Genomic DNA, 13,719 nt, shown 5'->3' on the forward strand with positions numbered 1-13,719 from the left:
GATACCTGGGAACTTTATTACCTTTTGAACCACAGTTCGTATACGTCTTCTTGGAATCCTGTCGTCTGTGCTAAAGATGAACTCTCTCATCGCAAACCGCAAGACCATCAAGCTTACGTGATCAACACGGACGACAGTTATCTCCCAGGAACCCACTGGGTAGCCGTCTACTTTCCTCAAGAAGGATGTGTGGAATATTTCGATTCGTATGGACTGCCCCCTTTGGAAGACGATATCATCGACTTTATGAGAAGAAATGCTCAGACCACCCGATTCAATAATGTGAAATTACAAGGCACAGATTCCTTGGTGTGTGGACAGTACTGTGTGTATTTTCTGCATCATCGCAGCCTGGGCTATTCCTTAGAACATTTAGTGACTCATTTTGATCCTCGTTCTTCTTCAAGAAACGTTGTGAAAGTAGATCGATGGTTTTGTGACCATTATGCTTATCTTTTGTCTCAAGTTAGGAAACGTAGTGTCCATCAATGGCCTAATGATTTCCAAAAGTGGAAATCACAATTCATTCACAACGTTGTCAGCCCTGTTTAAAGTAGACTGTCAATTGAGAAAAATTTGTTCGATGTTATAGTGTTGGATTATTGTTAAAAATGTTAGAGTTGTTGTTTAGTGTTAAGTGATTTTTGAATAAAAAATGTTGTGTTTTGAAAAAAATGCCTTTGTCTTTTGTTTAGCTATAAGAATGTTGGATTGATGCTCTTTCATTTCTTACTATCCCTCTCATGACACTCATTGAACGTTGCGACTCGAAAACCGTGGAGGGATGTTTTCCTTCACGTCCGCGCTTTGACTTTAAGAACCGGAGTTGTTTCCAGTCTAACCATCCATTGTCGACTCATCCTCCTACGAAGATGTGCTCCAAACTAGCTAAACTCAACGAAGCCTACGTGAATTTGCATAGGGTCAGACACAGTCTGATACCGAAGCCAGAAGAAATAGAGAATGTGAGAATGTTAAAAATCACTGAAGACCTGATAGAAGAGCTCTTCAGAGAAGAAATGAACAGGGAGAAAGAAGAATGGACGGAGAAGTACAGACTTCAGAGACAGCAGCAACAGCAGCAACAACAACAACAGCAGCAGCAACCTGAAGCTGACAGAGGCTTTGTCGATTGTCGTATCGACACCAAAGAGTTCTTCTTCTCTTTTCGAAGAAGCAGACCTATCGCCAGAAAGTCTATCCTCAGAGGACATCGCATTCTTAGAAACTAAAAAAGAATGCCATAGCAAACAAAAAAACAGCCCTTTTCAGGGCTACCCAATACTCTAGAAAAGAAATAACAATCCATTTGCCAATGTGTGTAGGTACAGTAGTGTGAAAATAAACACTAACTCTTTTTTAAAAAATGTGAGGGTATGTGTTTGTGTGTTTTTGTTTGTAAGTGGTTAAGTAGGTTGGTATGGATAGTAGATTAAAATAATGTCTTTTTTGGTGTTTGAGGTGTAGATTAGGAGTTAGATTGGATTGCTTTGCGTATGTAAATAGTCTATTGAAGTGATTTATAAAAAATTTTAAAATAGTGATGGGTAGCATAAAAAAGTGAGTGAGTGTTTCTTTTAGGTCCGCGCGTTGTTGTTTTTGGTCATGATGTAGGTAAGATCAATTTTATGTTTTTAGGGGGATGTTTTCCTTCACGTCCGCGCTTTCACTATAAATTGAAACTCGTTCGGCAGTCCAACTACCCTTGTTGATTGATCAACACCAAGAATGAACACGAGACTGACGAAACTGTTGGAACTTCATGTGCATCTGGAATATGCCAGGCGCATATTAAATGAACTGGCCGCGGAAGCCATTGTGGAGGAGGGAAGGATAAGAGAGGAGGAGGAAAGAAGAAACAAAGAAGAGGTGGAGAGAAGATATAAAGAAGAAGAAGAAGAAAGAAGATACAAAATGGAGGAGAGAAGAAACAAAGAAGAGGAGGAGGAGGAAAAGGAGAGAAGAAAAAATTTCAGAATCCCAGAAACCGAAAATTGGGATTCTGAAGCCACATATCCTGCCTCTGCTCTCTCCCCCAAAAAGGTAAAAAGTAACTGGGGAACAAGATTTGTATGCGGCGCCAGGCCTGGAAAGTGCCACCATTAACCAGGTGTCCATGAAGTTCCAAAAAAACAGCCCTTTTCAGGGCTACCCAATACTCTAGAAAAGAAATAACTATCGATTTGCCAATGTGTTAGTTAGTTAATTGGATTATAGTGGTTTTCGTTCTTTTGAACATGTACCACTTTTTTATTCACGCACTGCGTGATTTTTAATTACTCCTGGGGGAAGGAAAAGGAGCCTCATCCCCCAGGCTTTTATGTACTCAAAGAGTACTTTTTAATTTAGCCACTCAGGTGTAGGACTAACTAGTCCTTAACAACCTGACTGAAAGGCTAATAGACATGAGTGGGAATAGTCACACCACACACTCGTGTTTCTTAGTTGGATTGAAATGCCCCAGGTGTCAAACCAAGCAGTATGTGACTCCCGCCACGATTGGTCGGCAGCGATGACGTCACATTAGGACACCCGGTCTTGTGGCATTGACGAAGTGGCCCGCTTTTTTGATATCATCAATTGCCTTTCCCAGTCCGATATTCCGGTAGACAGAGCCTTCCTTTTTTCCACTCTGTTTAGGTGGTGCAGGTTCATCAGCTTCATCGCCGCTGGATGATGATACTTCCAGGGCCGCTGCCAGCGTGGAAGTTTCAAATTCTTCAGTGTCGTCTGCCAACATTGCCTGGATTTGGCTGAGTATGTTAGTAGAAATAGCTGTGGAAGCTTGATTTAAAAGTTCAGCCAGATGTTGTTTTAAGAGACAAGGAGACGGTTAGGAGTATTTTTTTTTTTTTTTTTTTTTTTTTTTCGTTTTCTTTTTTTTTTTTATTCATCAATTCCTTATTTATTTTGATTCCCTATCTTATTGGTTTGGAATGAAAACTTGTTTTTATGGTTGTTTGTATGTTATTATGGAGTCCTGTTTTAATTAATTCCTATTTTCCTATTTTAATTTTTTGTGGCCTTAATTGGTTTTTATTATTCGGGGTATGAACGGCTGTGTCAGTTTGTGAACCTACGAGACCTAGCAGGCCGTCATAATTCCCAAACAGTGATTTTGTAATATTCGTCCTTAACTGGTTTTTATTATTCGGGCTATGAACGGCTGTGTCAGTCTGTGAACCCACGAGACCGAGCCGGCCGTCATAATTCCCAAACAGTGATTTGTTATATTTTTAACTGGTCTTTGATTTACTTTCTTAGATTTTTTTGAGTAGATTGGATTCGTGTATAAAACTTATGATATTTTTGAATGTTAGATTAATATTGGGGTTTGTGTTCATCAAGAATTCTGGGTATGTTGTTGGGGATCCAATTTTATGCTGTTTAACTTTGCCAATGTGTGTATGTAGAGTAGTGTGAATATAAACAATAACTCTTTTTTTAATTGTGTGAGGGTATGTGTTTGTGTGTTTGTGTTTGTAAGAGCTCAGGTATGTTTGTGTGAATAGTAGATTATGGGTTACTTTATTGTTTCTTAGCGTATGTGGAGAGTATAGTTTGGGTTTGATTATATGAAATGAGAAAAGTGGGGGATGTTTTCCTTCACGTCCGCGCGTTGTTCGGTCATGATCTAGGTAAGATCAATTTTATGTTTTTAGGGGATGTTTTCCATCACGTCCGCGCTTTAACTATAAAGCTAACAGTTTAGCCATTAGAACCCATTCCAATGAATAAAGACAAAGAAAATGGTGGTAGCAACAGCGTTACTGGATCATTTGATAGGCATTTATTATTGGATAGTAGATGTTACGTTTGTCATGGAGAAGATAGAGAAAGAATTCAAATTAGAAAAGTGTCTCGACTATTTTAATAATTTGAAGGAAGCAAAGGAGATAATAACAGGAATGATGGAAGAAGAGGAAAAGAGACTGAGAGGATTGATTGACCCGCCTTATGTAAGAGTTGGAAGTTTAAAGGAAGCACTTGAAAATGTCATCGAAGTCAGGTGCTTCTTAGAAAAGATATTGAATTGGACGGAGTGGCGATATGTAAAATGGGGGTTGGACCAGCTGACAAAAACGGAAGAAGTAATGAGGAATGTGCTGACCGAAGAGGTCAAGAAGATCAAAGAAAAGTGGTCAAAGGAAAGAAAAGAAGAAGAAAATAGAAAAAAAAGGATGAACTAGAAAAACTGAACACAAACTGGATGAAAATCCAAGAGAGGTTCCGGGCCATGGGCCACCCGGACTGGCTGCCGGAAACAGAAAAGAAGAAGAAAGGAATGATGGACAAAATAAGAGGATGGTGGAAAAAGTTAAGAAGTTAAAAGAAGAAGAAAAAAACCCAAAGGCCCTTTTCAGGGCCAGCCATATTTCTCGAAAAGAGATAGCCTTTCCATTGCCTACCCCTTTTTTTAAAAATTTAAAAAAAAAAAAAAAAAAATCCCAAAAGCCCAAACTCTATTCCCCATGTTAATTTCCCCTTGTCGCTAGACAGATCCACACTATAGTTCCATGTTAAATTCCCCTTGTCGCTAGAGTGACCCACGATTTATTCCCCATGTTAATTTCCCTTGTCGCTAATCTGACCCACGATTTTTCGCCATGTTAAATTTCCATTGTCGCTAATCTGACCCAGGGGGGTCTGTAATGCTAATTCCCATTGTCGCTAATGTATCCCCATTCACTACTGCCCTCTGCTGCCGCTAGAATAAAATGAGCTAACTTCGTGCTCAATAACTTGGATCAAGTTGTTCTTGCTTCTAAAAGAACGCAAGTATCCTCATAGCCTGGCTTTGAATTGATTGCCATAACCATTTCGCTATTGTACAAATTAGAAGGAAAGGAAAAAAAAAAGAATGTTCCTATCAATCACTTTTGCCGTGAATTTATAGCATTGAAAGATTTTGACAGAAAATTATCGGTTGCGTCTGAGAAGATTGGTATCCATAGAGGGTATCGTTGCCTCATTTTGGAATTAAAGGTCTTTTGTTAATTGGCCATTGATATTCATCACGGAATATACGTTGCATGTCTTCATTTGTCGATATCGTCACAGTCTGAATAGAGCGCAATGATAATCTATTTTCTGCGGATTATCAGCGGGGAATAAAAAGAAAAGAATACATTGGCAAAGCAAACAAATATCGATGATTGTGCCCTGATTACTGTACACTGCAATTCATATAATATGAATGACGAGGTTCCTGACTGTTTCAATGTTCACATTTCAACACATATAGAAAACAGTAATACCTAAACTGTATTACATATGATTAAGATGAGATGATTCTCTAAGAATAACGGGAGAAAATTGTTAGGCAAAACCAGAGCAAATTTATTCAAAGTTAAAAAAAAAAATGTAGTCCATTGAAATGCCGTAAAATTTGTATTGACTTTCATCGATTATTATGCATAGTAGTTATATGTAACAATGGTTCTCTCATCCCTCATATGAATATATTTTACACATTCCGGATAACTTTTACCATACGCAGACTATTGTAAATTGTATTAATTGTTATTAAATACGTAAATAGCTTTTTAGATAATATCTCAGTAAATTAAAGTATTTCTTTGATTGACATCCAGGTTTAAGGGGTAAAAAGGTCACACTGAGAGCTTCGAGTTGTTCTTTTTGTATTGTAAATTGTATACCTCAACAATAAAGTGTATTTGCTTCTGTCATTGTATGTCCTGAACACTTCATCACAATATCTGGTCAATTTAGTGTAAAACTGGAAATACAGATATAAATCCAGTAGCGTATCAACTGAATTAAATGGGTAATGGGATAACGGGTCTGTTTTGAAGTGAGAATGTATTTAACATTATAAGTAAAACCCCGAATCACAATACTAATACAAAATGATGGCATCAACTTGTGAACTCCGGTCAATTGCAAACGAGCAAGGAATGTTTAATACACATCAGCACATTTTTGTTTTCTTTGATTTTTTTCTTCTTTCTTTTTTACAGTTTGTGTATACATCATACAAAGAGATAGAGACACTCTTTACGTAGTAAGTCTAATGTTATACATGAACACATGGCAATGACCTGTCATGAATTTGGAATGCAATTTTATTCAACAAGGTCCCTAAAGTGCAAACAGGTGTCCTGTTAGATATCTATTAATTAACTTTTGACAGATGATCCGATCGCGATAGGTCGTTGTATTTGACTTACACTGTATATATAATAGTCATCATTTTTGATAGGTCAATTACATTTCAGTAAAGGTCTAGATAAAAAGCAATGATTGTGACCTATGGCGTCTGTTAAAACCTAATGTTTGTGACTGTTTTAAAGTTTGAATATACTTATATCAAGTAAGGCTTTGTTTTAGTTAATTTTGATAAAAATTATTTCGAAACAATCATGGTTTTTTGAGGGATTTTCCCTTCATTGCAGTTTTATCACAAAGACGTTAAGAAAGCTTCGATTTATAAAGATTTTAGCGCCTCGAAGATTTGTAAAATATTATTACCATTATGATTTAAAAAAAACAGTTTGCACGGAATAAACATTTTAAAAAAGCAACTACGTCCACATAGCCAATGATAATGATGGTGGCTGCGATCATAATATGGGCGATGTTCCGAATGACTATGATAACTTATTATGCCACAATAATAATAATAATAATAATAAACCAATTAATCAATCAGTTGATAAATAACTAAAAATATAAAGCGAAATTAAGTGCTCTTCCTTTAGTACATATGCATTTTTCATCATTGCTACTTCTAGAAACCACATATGAGATTTCTCAGTCCTCGTGTGGGGCACAGAGTGGCAGAGTGGTCTAAAGCGTTACGGATCACTGCCATCTCACCTCTGTCTGCGTGGGTTCGACTCTCGGATTCAGCCAATGTGGGTATGTGAGAAAGCTTGCCAGTAGCTTCTCGTGGGTTGGTGGTTCTTTCCGGGGTTTTCCCGGGTTCTTCCTCCACTATTAATACTGGCCGCCATGTATAGCCTATCGTGTGCTGAAAAATGGCGTTAAACCCTACAACAACAACAACAACAACAGTCCTCATGTTTTAAAATGTAGAACAGCGATAGCCTTTATCCATTTTTATTTCATCACGTGGCAGCTGCCTTTAAAGGTGACAGGGTACAGTTACATAAATTGGCCCCTGGCAAATTTCTTAACGTAAGGCTATGGTGTGACTTTTTCAGATATTTTTCTTTACTATTTAAAGATATGGATATATTTGTGAACAGGGTGTTTTGCGCATGTGTTGTTCTTGAAATTGATGTCAGGCATGTACACCTTCCATAGTAACTCTGGAGTGTGTTGATAGTGAAATACCAATAGTCGTCTAGGAAGAAGAGCCAGCCTCCCATAACAGTAAACACATGGGTTTGGGACAAGTAGAATATCTCAAAAGCGGCATGGATGACGACTATTTTCAAATGCGTTAGCCTGTTAAGTACACACTGTTTTGCAGCAATGTCATCCAGGAAAAGGGCTTGTGTTTGCACTGTAAGCATCACATGGTGTCAAAAATGACCTTCGGACATGAAAATTGCAGGTAGAAATTTGGGGTTGGGGTGCACAAACGTCTTTTGCTATGAACTGCCATGGTCCTGGTTCAAGTGCATTACTTATTGATTTGGCAATATACCTGGGTCAAAATGTATTCGTAGTTGATTTGGCAATAGACCTAGCTCAAATGTATTGATAGTTGATTTGGCAATAAACCTAGCTCAAGTGTATTGTTAGTTGATTTGACAATAGAGCTGGCTCAAGTGTATTGTTAGTTGATTTGGCAATAGACCCGTCTCAAGTGTATTGTTAGTTGATTTGGCAGTGGAGCTGACACAAGTGTATTGTTAGTTAATTTGGCAATAGACCTGACACAAGTTTATAGTTAGTTGATTTGGCAATGGAGCTGGCTCAGTTGTATTGTTAGTTGATCTGGCAATAGACCTGGCTCAGGTGTATTGTTAGTTGATTTGGCAATAGATCTGACACAAGTTTATTGTTAGTTGATTTGGCAATAGACCTGGTTCAGGTGTATTGTTAGTTGATTCAGCAATGGAGCTGGCTCAAGTGTATTGTTAATTGATCTGGCAACAGACCCGTCTCAAAACATAGATACTAGGTAATCAGTAACAAATCTGACACAGTTTTCATCACGTGTAAGCTAAAATTTCGTAACGTTCCTTTTAAAATAATGCTTTTTTTTAGGAACAGACTGCCATGAGCGAATGATTTGGAATAGAACTGGACTACTGAAGTAATTCTTAAAAATGGAAAGAGGACAGAGGAAGGGAGGGGAAATGGAATTCTAAACAACTAGACATATACATATTGTGACGGTATAGGGGCTTAAATTGCATAACAAAGAAAGATCGATAATCAAAATGTTTTCTAAACTTCATACATTAAAAGGTAAAAAATAAGCAAACAAAGTGAAAGAAATGAAAATAATATGAATTCCTATTTCCTAAAATAATTATATCAATTACATTAGATCGAAAGTAATCCACATATCATCTGAAGGTATTCTGAATGATAATTTTAATGTGATTATACGCTAACACAACATAATAAGTCACAGTTTTAAGTCATAATGTCTTTAAGTTAATTCACTGCAAAATACAAATCAATTTAAATAGCCTTGAAGTTAATTTACAATAAAATACAAACTAATATTCTTCTTTGAATATTATTGTAAATATCCAACTGTCCATTTAATAAACTCACAATAAGCAGTACAGCTAGTAATATCCGAATATCTTTAAATAACTGTTTTTTTTTCACAGCACTGCAATTCCAACTAATGGTTATCACTGATTTAATAAATGAACTCATCAACTCCTTACAACTAGAACAAACTTCAAAACTGAGAATTCCGCATTCTACTTCTCTTATATAGAAAGTTATATTAAGTTAAAACTTAATACATTTCTAGACTGTGCTTCCAGACGTTCAGAAAATCATCTACATTTCGAAATAACTCGTGAGTAAACAAAATCAATTGTTCCTCTTTTAACATGTCAAGAACCTGGACAGCCTGCCTTTCTATCAGCATATAAGTGTCCTCGTTGGATACGTGAGATTATTCTGACCTTCATTCACGTCACTTATGGCCTTTTGGACTACGTGATGTTGTTTATTTGAACATGGAGCATCGACCTTGGAATGTATGAATGAAATCGACCTACACATTATACATGACTCATACAAAAGCACAAAACGTATTCCTAAGATCTTTGAATTAAACATGTCATTAACTAAATGACTCTTACAAAAACTATTATAATAAAATATTAAACATATTATAGATATACTTATTAATTTCCATCAACCCATGCACATACAAACGAATACACCGCGTTTTCTTCAACTGTGGTTCCAACCGCCTTTTACAGATCTCTGATTGAAAGTTCATACTACCTACCTACATACATGCAAACCTATATACATACCTACAAACTTACTTACATATTTACTTACATACGTACATACCTACATACTTACTTACATACGTACATACAAACATACTTACATACCTACATACTTACTTACATACCTACATACTTACTACTTACTTATATACCTACATACCTACATACTTACTTACATACTTACATACCTACATACTTACTACTTACTTATATACCTACATACCTACATACTTACTTACATACTTACATACCTACATACTTACGTACTTATTTACTTACTTACTTGCTTACATACTTACTTAATTACATACTTACATACTTACATACATACTTACATACATCCTACATAATTACATACTTACATACTTATATACTTACATACTTACAAACTTACATACTTACATACTTACACACCTACAATAACTACATACTTACATAACTACATACTTACATGACTACATACGTACATAACTACATACTTGCATAACTCCATCCATCCATCCATCCAGTCAGTCAGTCAGTCAGTCAGACTGACTGACTGACTGAATGACTTACTTACTTACTTACTTACATACTTACTTTCATACATACATTCTTACATACCTTACATACTTACATACATACATACATACTTACTAACATACTTACACACTTACATACTAACTTACATACATACTTACATACTTATTTACATACTTATATACATACTTACACACGTACGTACATACATACATACTTACATACTTACTTACATACTTACATACATACATGCATACTTACATACCTACATATCTACATACCTACACACTTACTTACATACCTACATACATCCATCCATCCTTCTTCCTTCCTTTCTTCCCTACATACTTACCTACATATTTACCTACATACTACCTACCTCCCTCCTTCATTCCTTTCCTTCCTGCCTTCCTTCCTTCCTTACTTACTTCCTTACTTTCTTCCTTACTTTCTTACTTACTTACTTACGTATGTACTTACTTACATACATACATACATACATACATGTTATATCCGTTGATGGGAGCTAATGTATATACTTTATAGTCACATTTATTTCGAACTAAAGGAAATAAGGTAATGCAAAAAATACAGTGATGTTAAGTCTGAACAAATAAGTAAAAAGGATATATATATATATATATATATATATATATATATATATATATATATATATATATATATATATATATATATATATATATATATATATATAATTAACTATCCTTGAGTATTGTATGCATCAACTATGCAAAAGTTTGAGCCCATCCTCTTATCCCATATGTGACCGATTGATTGGATTCGTGAATGTCTGGAGGGGAAACTGGTTGACCAATTGATTGAAGTTTCATTAATTCTTGTAACCCAATTTAGAAGCATCAAACTTTTACGCATTGAACACAAGTAGAGAGAGAGAGAGAGAGAGAGAGAGAGAATACATTGATAGAAGGAAATAAATTAGACAATCAACCGAGTCTTGATTCTTGATTGCAGGTGGCTGTTTATTAACTATAATAGCATAACAGATTCCAATCAATCACTGACGAATTCAATCGTCAGCTAGGTGTAAACTTGCAACAAACTGCTTGTCCGGACAAGAGCTCCTTGACTGACTAGGGCTAAACTTCTGACCGTACCAGAGTTCCCCGGCTGACTAGGGTCTGACCGTACCAGAGTTCCCCGGCTGACTAGGGTCTGACCGTACCAGAGTTCCCCGGCTGACTAGGGCAAATACATACAATAACCTATATAGCATATAAAGCTACATCTCTTCACAGGTAGCTGCGGCGGCCGAACTCACGGCAGAAAGGGTGCGTGTTCGAATCCTATTATCGGACCAGGCTAGGTCAGCTACCTTAGTATGTCCTCGGACTTGGCATTAAATAATCCACTTGTGTGGCTGTGCTGTTAAGCACTGACCAACAGACCCTTCATAATTCTGATATTTCATCCAATTTTCATGAAAGCCTTGCAATATGCTGGGGTGTCTTATTTTAATCACTGAAATTTTTTTTCTTCTGAAAACAACTAATGAGAGAATATGTTACTGAGTTGTCGGTATATTAATTTTATTCCAACGGGTCAATTAACGTTCCTGATTTTATGAGAATGATTCGCCATCTAATTAGCATAGATATTTATTTAAAACGGATGTTTTCCTAAAACGATTACGGTAATGGACGGAATACATTTAAGTAAGTTGTGAACATCTTAAGAGACTTGGACGAAAAAGTTTGGAGCAATGATGATTTGAAATTGTACATTTTATATAGCTAAACTTGTACTTGTGACTTCGTCTTGTTTGACAACCAAGCTACAGCTTAAAAGTGCAGCCGTGTACATGTTTACACCTGTCTGGGAGATTAGGTTAGTCAACGGGTTTATGATTGGAATGTTTGGTATGCGATGGGCGATTGACATAGGTCACGCAAGGCCAAGAATTCAGTTTATATAGTGCAATTTTTGTTTAAGTACCACCTGTAGCAAAGAGTAATATCACAAAAAAAAAACAAGGAGAGATATTAAGCATCGTCCGTCTTTAATAAACATAAAGTAACGGAAGGCGATGGATGGTTGAGATACATTCACAGTCAAACATATCCCATCATCATGATCTCAACGGAAGCAAAGTTTTTTCTCTCCTCACAGTCCATTTTGCTATGGAGAAATAAGTTTGCAAAATATACTTTTTGCCACAGAAACATTCAAATCCACTTTATAATATTTAAGATGCAACATGCGATTAAATAAATACATAAGGTAAACTGAAAGCAATAGTTGGAAACATAATGATATCTCTACTATGTTCTACCTAATTTCTGAAAGATTCCGCATCTATGGGTTTATATATCACGTGAGAACTTGAAAAGATCCATTTTACCGAAGTCTAACGACTACATTATTGCTTTCTGTTTACCTAACACTTTTTAACTAAATATCACATAAAATATGTTATATAGCTTGTGAAACGTAACAAGAAATTCCGCCAAGTACATGGTCAAGCCGTTCGGTACAAACATAGCCTGTCTATAAATATACACCAGAAGAAGATCTGAGCAGTATCTTTCAAATATGATGACCTAATTGCAGTTCTATTTACATATAATCCTTTGAAAAAAATTAAAGCAGTTAATCACTCATGAAACATGATGCATTGCTATGAAGTTTTACGCTTTTCGCCAAGAATTCTCATCCTTCTATCCTATAAACGTATAAATTAAAAATAAAACACTTTCCATAGTGAAAAGTTTCTGAATGACTAAACACGATTCACGCCTACTTCATTAGGAATGATGGGCATGTGGAAATAGGCAAGTCAGAATGAAGCACAAAATTTAAATAAAATTCGATTTCCGTTCTTTCTGGATACATATTAAAATTAGTTTTGGCGTAAATCCAATTATGATCTAGAATGACATGGCAAAGTCCGGCACTACATCGCAAGATGGCCGCTTTTTGTCGACGTCATTGTCTTTTCTTCCGAATATTGCACCAATTTTTCTGGACATGTTTAAGAGTGAGCTTCTCCTTCTGCGTAAAATATTGGACTTCTGAAGCTGAATAATCTTAGCGTCCCTCAAAAGCGCCTGGAATGCAATATTTATCGGCATAAATGTTTCTGCTGCGGACACTTCGTAAAATTGGCAGCTGTTTTCCACTGCAATTTCATGACCCTCATCAAGTCCAACCTGACGTCTGTGATCTAAGTCCTTCTTGTTGCCAAGCAACAAAATCGGCACTATAAATGGAGATTTCATTTTCAGCAGAGATTTCAGAATATGTTTGCATTTCTCAAAAGATTGTCTGTCACATATACTGTACACCAGCACAAAGCAGTCCGCCCACTGTACATGTGATTCACGTGGAATCTCGGAATTTCTCTTGAAAGAAAGAATGAGTCATTTGAGTAATAGAGTACTACAAACAACTTAGATCTTAAAAGTATGTTTTATTTACTTTTCTAAACATTAGGTTTTACTGTCAGATGGTTATATTTAATGTCAATCAATATGTGTCATAAATTATCAGTTTAATTCATTAGGAAAAATTAGTACATTCTAGACATATTAGAAAAAGAAATTATTAACCTCAGTAAGGACGACAATTTATGTAAACATTTATTCAGCATTTAATTTTGATTGGTTGATTGGATTTACGTCGCGTGCGCCCAGAAGGGCATGTGCGACGGTTTTTAATGATATGGGATGACGGTGGTAATACTCATTCTGTTCTAAATACTAGAAAAAGATAAATATACCAGGTTTCTAAATGCTGA

General features: G+C 36.0%; 2 protein-coding genes across 5 annotated transcripts in view; one reads left to right on the forward strand and one right to left on the reverse strand.

The window, feature by feature from the left end:
- LOC149792276 (uncharacterized) overlaps window positions 1-9,296 on the forward strand; it is a 161,957-nt gene extending 152,661 nt beyond the window's left edge. For 3 of the 4 annotated variants that reach the window (XR_016423535.1, XR_016423536.1, XR_016423537.1), the window contains one exon: window positions 8,203-9,296. The gene's annotated coding sequence lies outside the window, so the exon portion shown is untranslated. The remainder of the gene's footprint in view (window positions 1-8,202) is intronic. The other variant, XR_016423534.1, reaches the window with a different exon arrangement.
- Window positions 9,297-10,924: 1,628 nt separating this feature from the next.
- Window positions 10,925-13,719, reverse strand: part of LOC149792278 (ras-related and estrogen-regulated growth inhibitor-like protein A) — a 30,238-nt gene continuing 27,443 nt past the window's right edge. Inside the window, exon 4 of the mRNA XM_089970831.1 lies at window positions 10,925-13,324. Coding sequence (XP_089826957.1) covers window positions 12,851-13,324 — 474 coding nt within the window. The 3' untranslated portion in view covers window positions 10,925-12,850. The remainder of the gene's footprint in view (window positions 13,325-13,719) is intronic.

Source organism: Sinohyriopsis cumingii, chromosome 9 (genome assembly GCF_028554795.1).
Source record: "Sinohyriopsis cumingii isolate HCF-2022 chromosome 9, ASM2855479v2, whole genome shotgun sequence".
NCBI lineage: Eukaryota > Metazoa > Mollusca > Bivalvia > Unionida > Unionidae > Sinohyriopsis > Sinohyriopsis cumingii.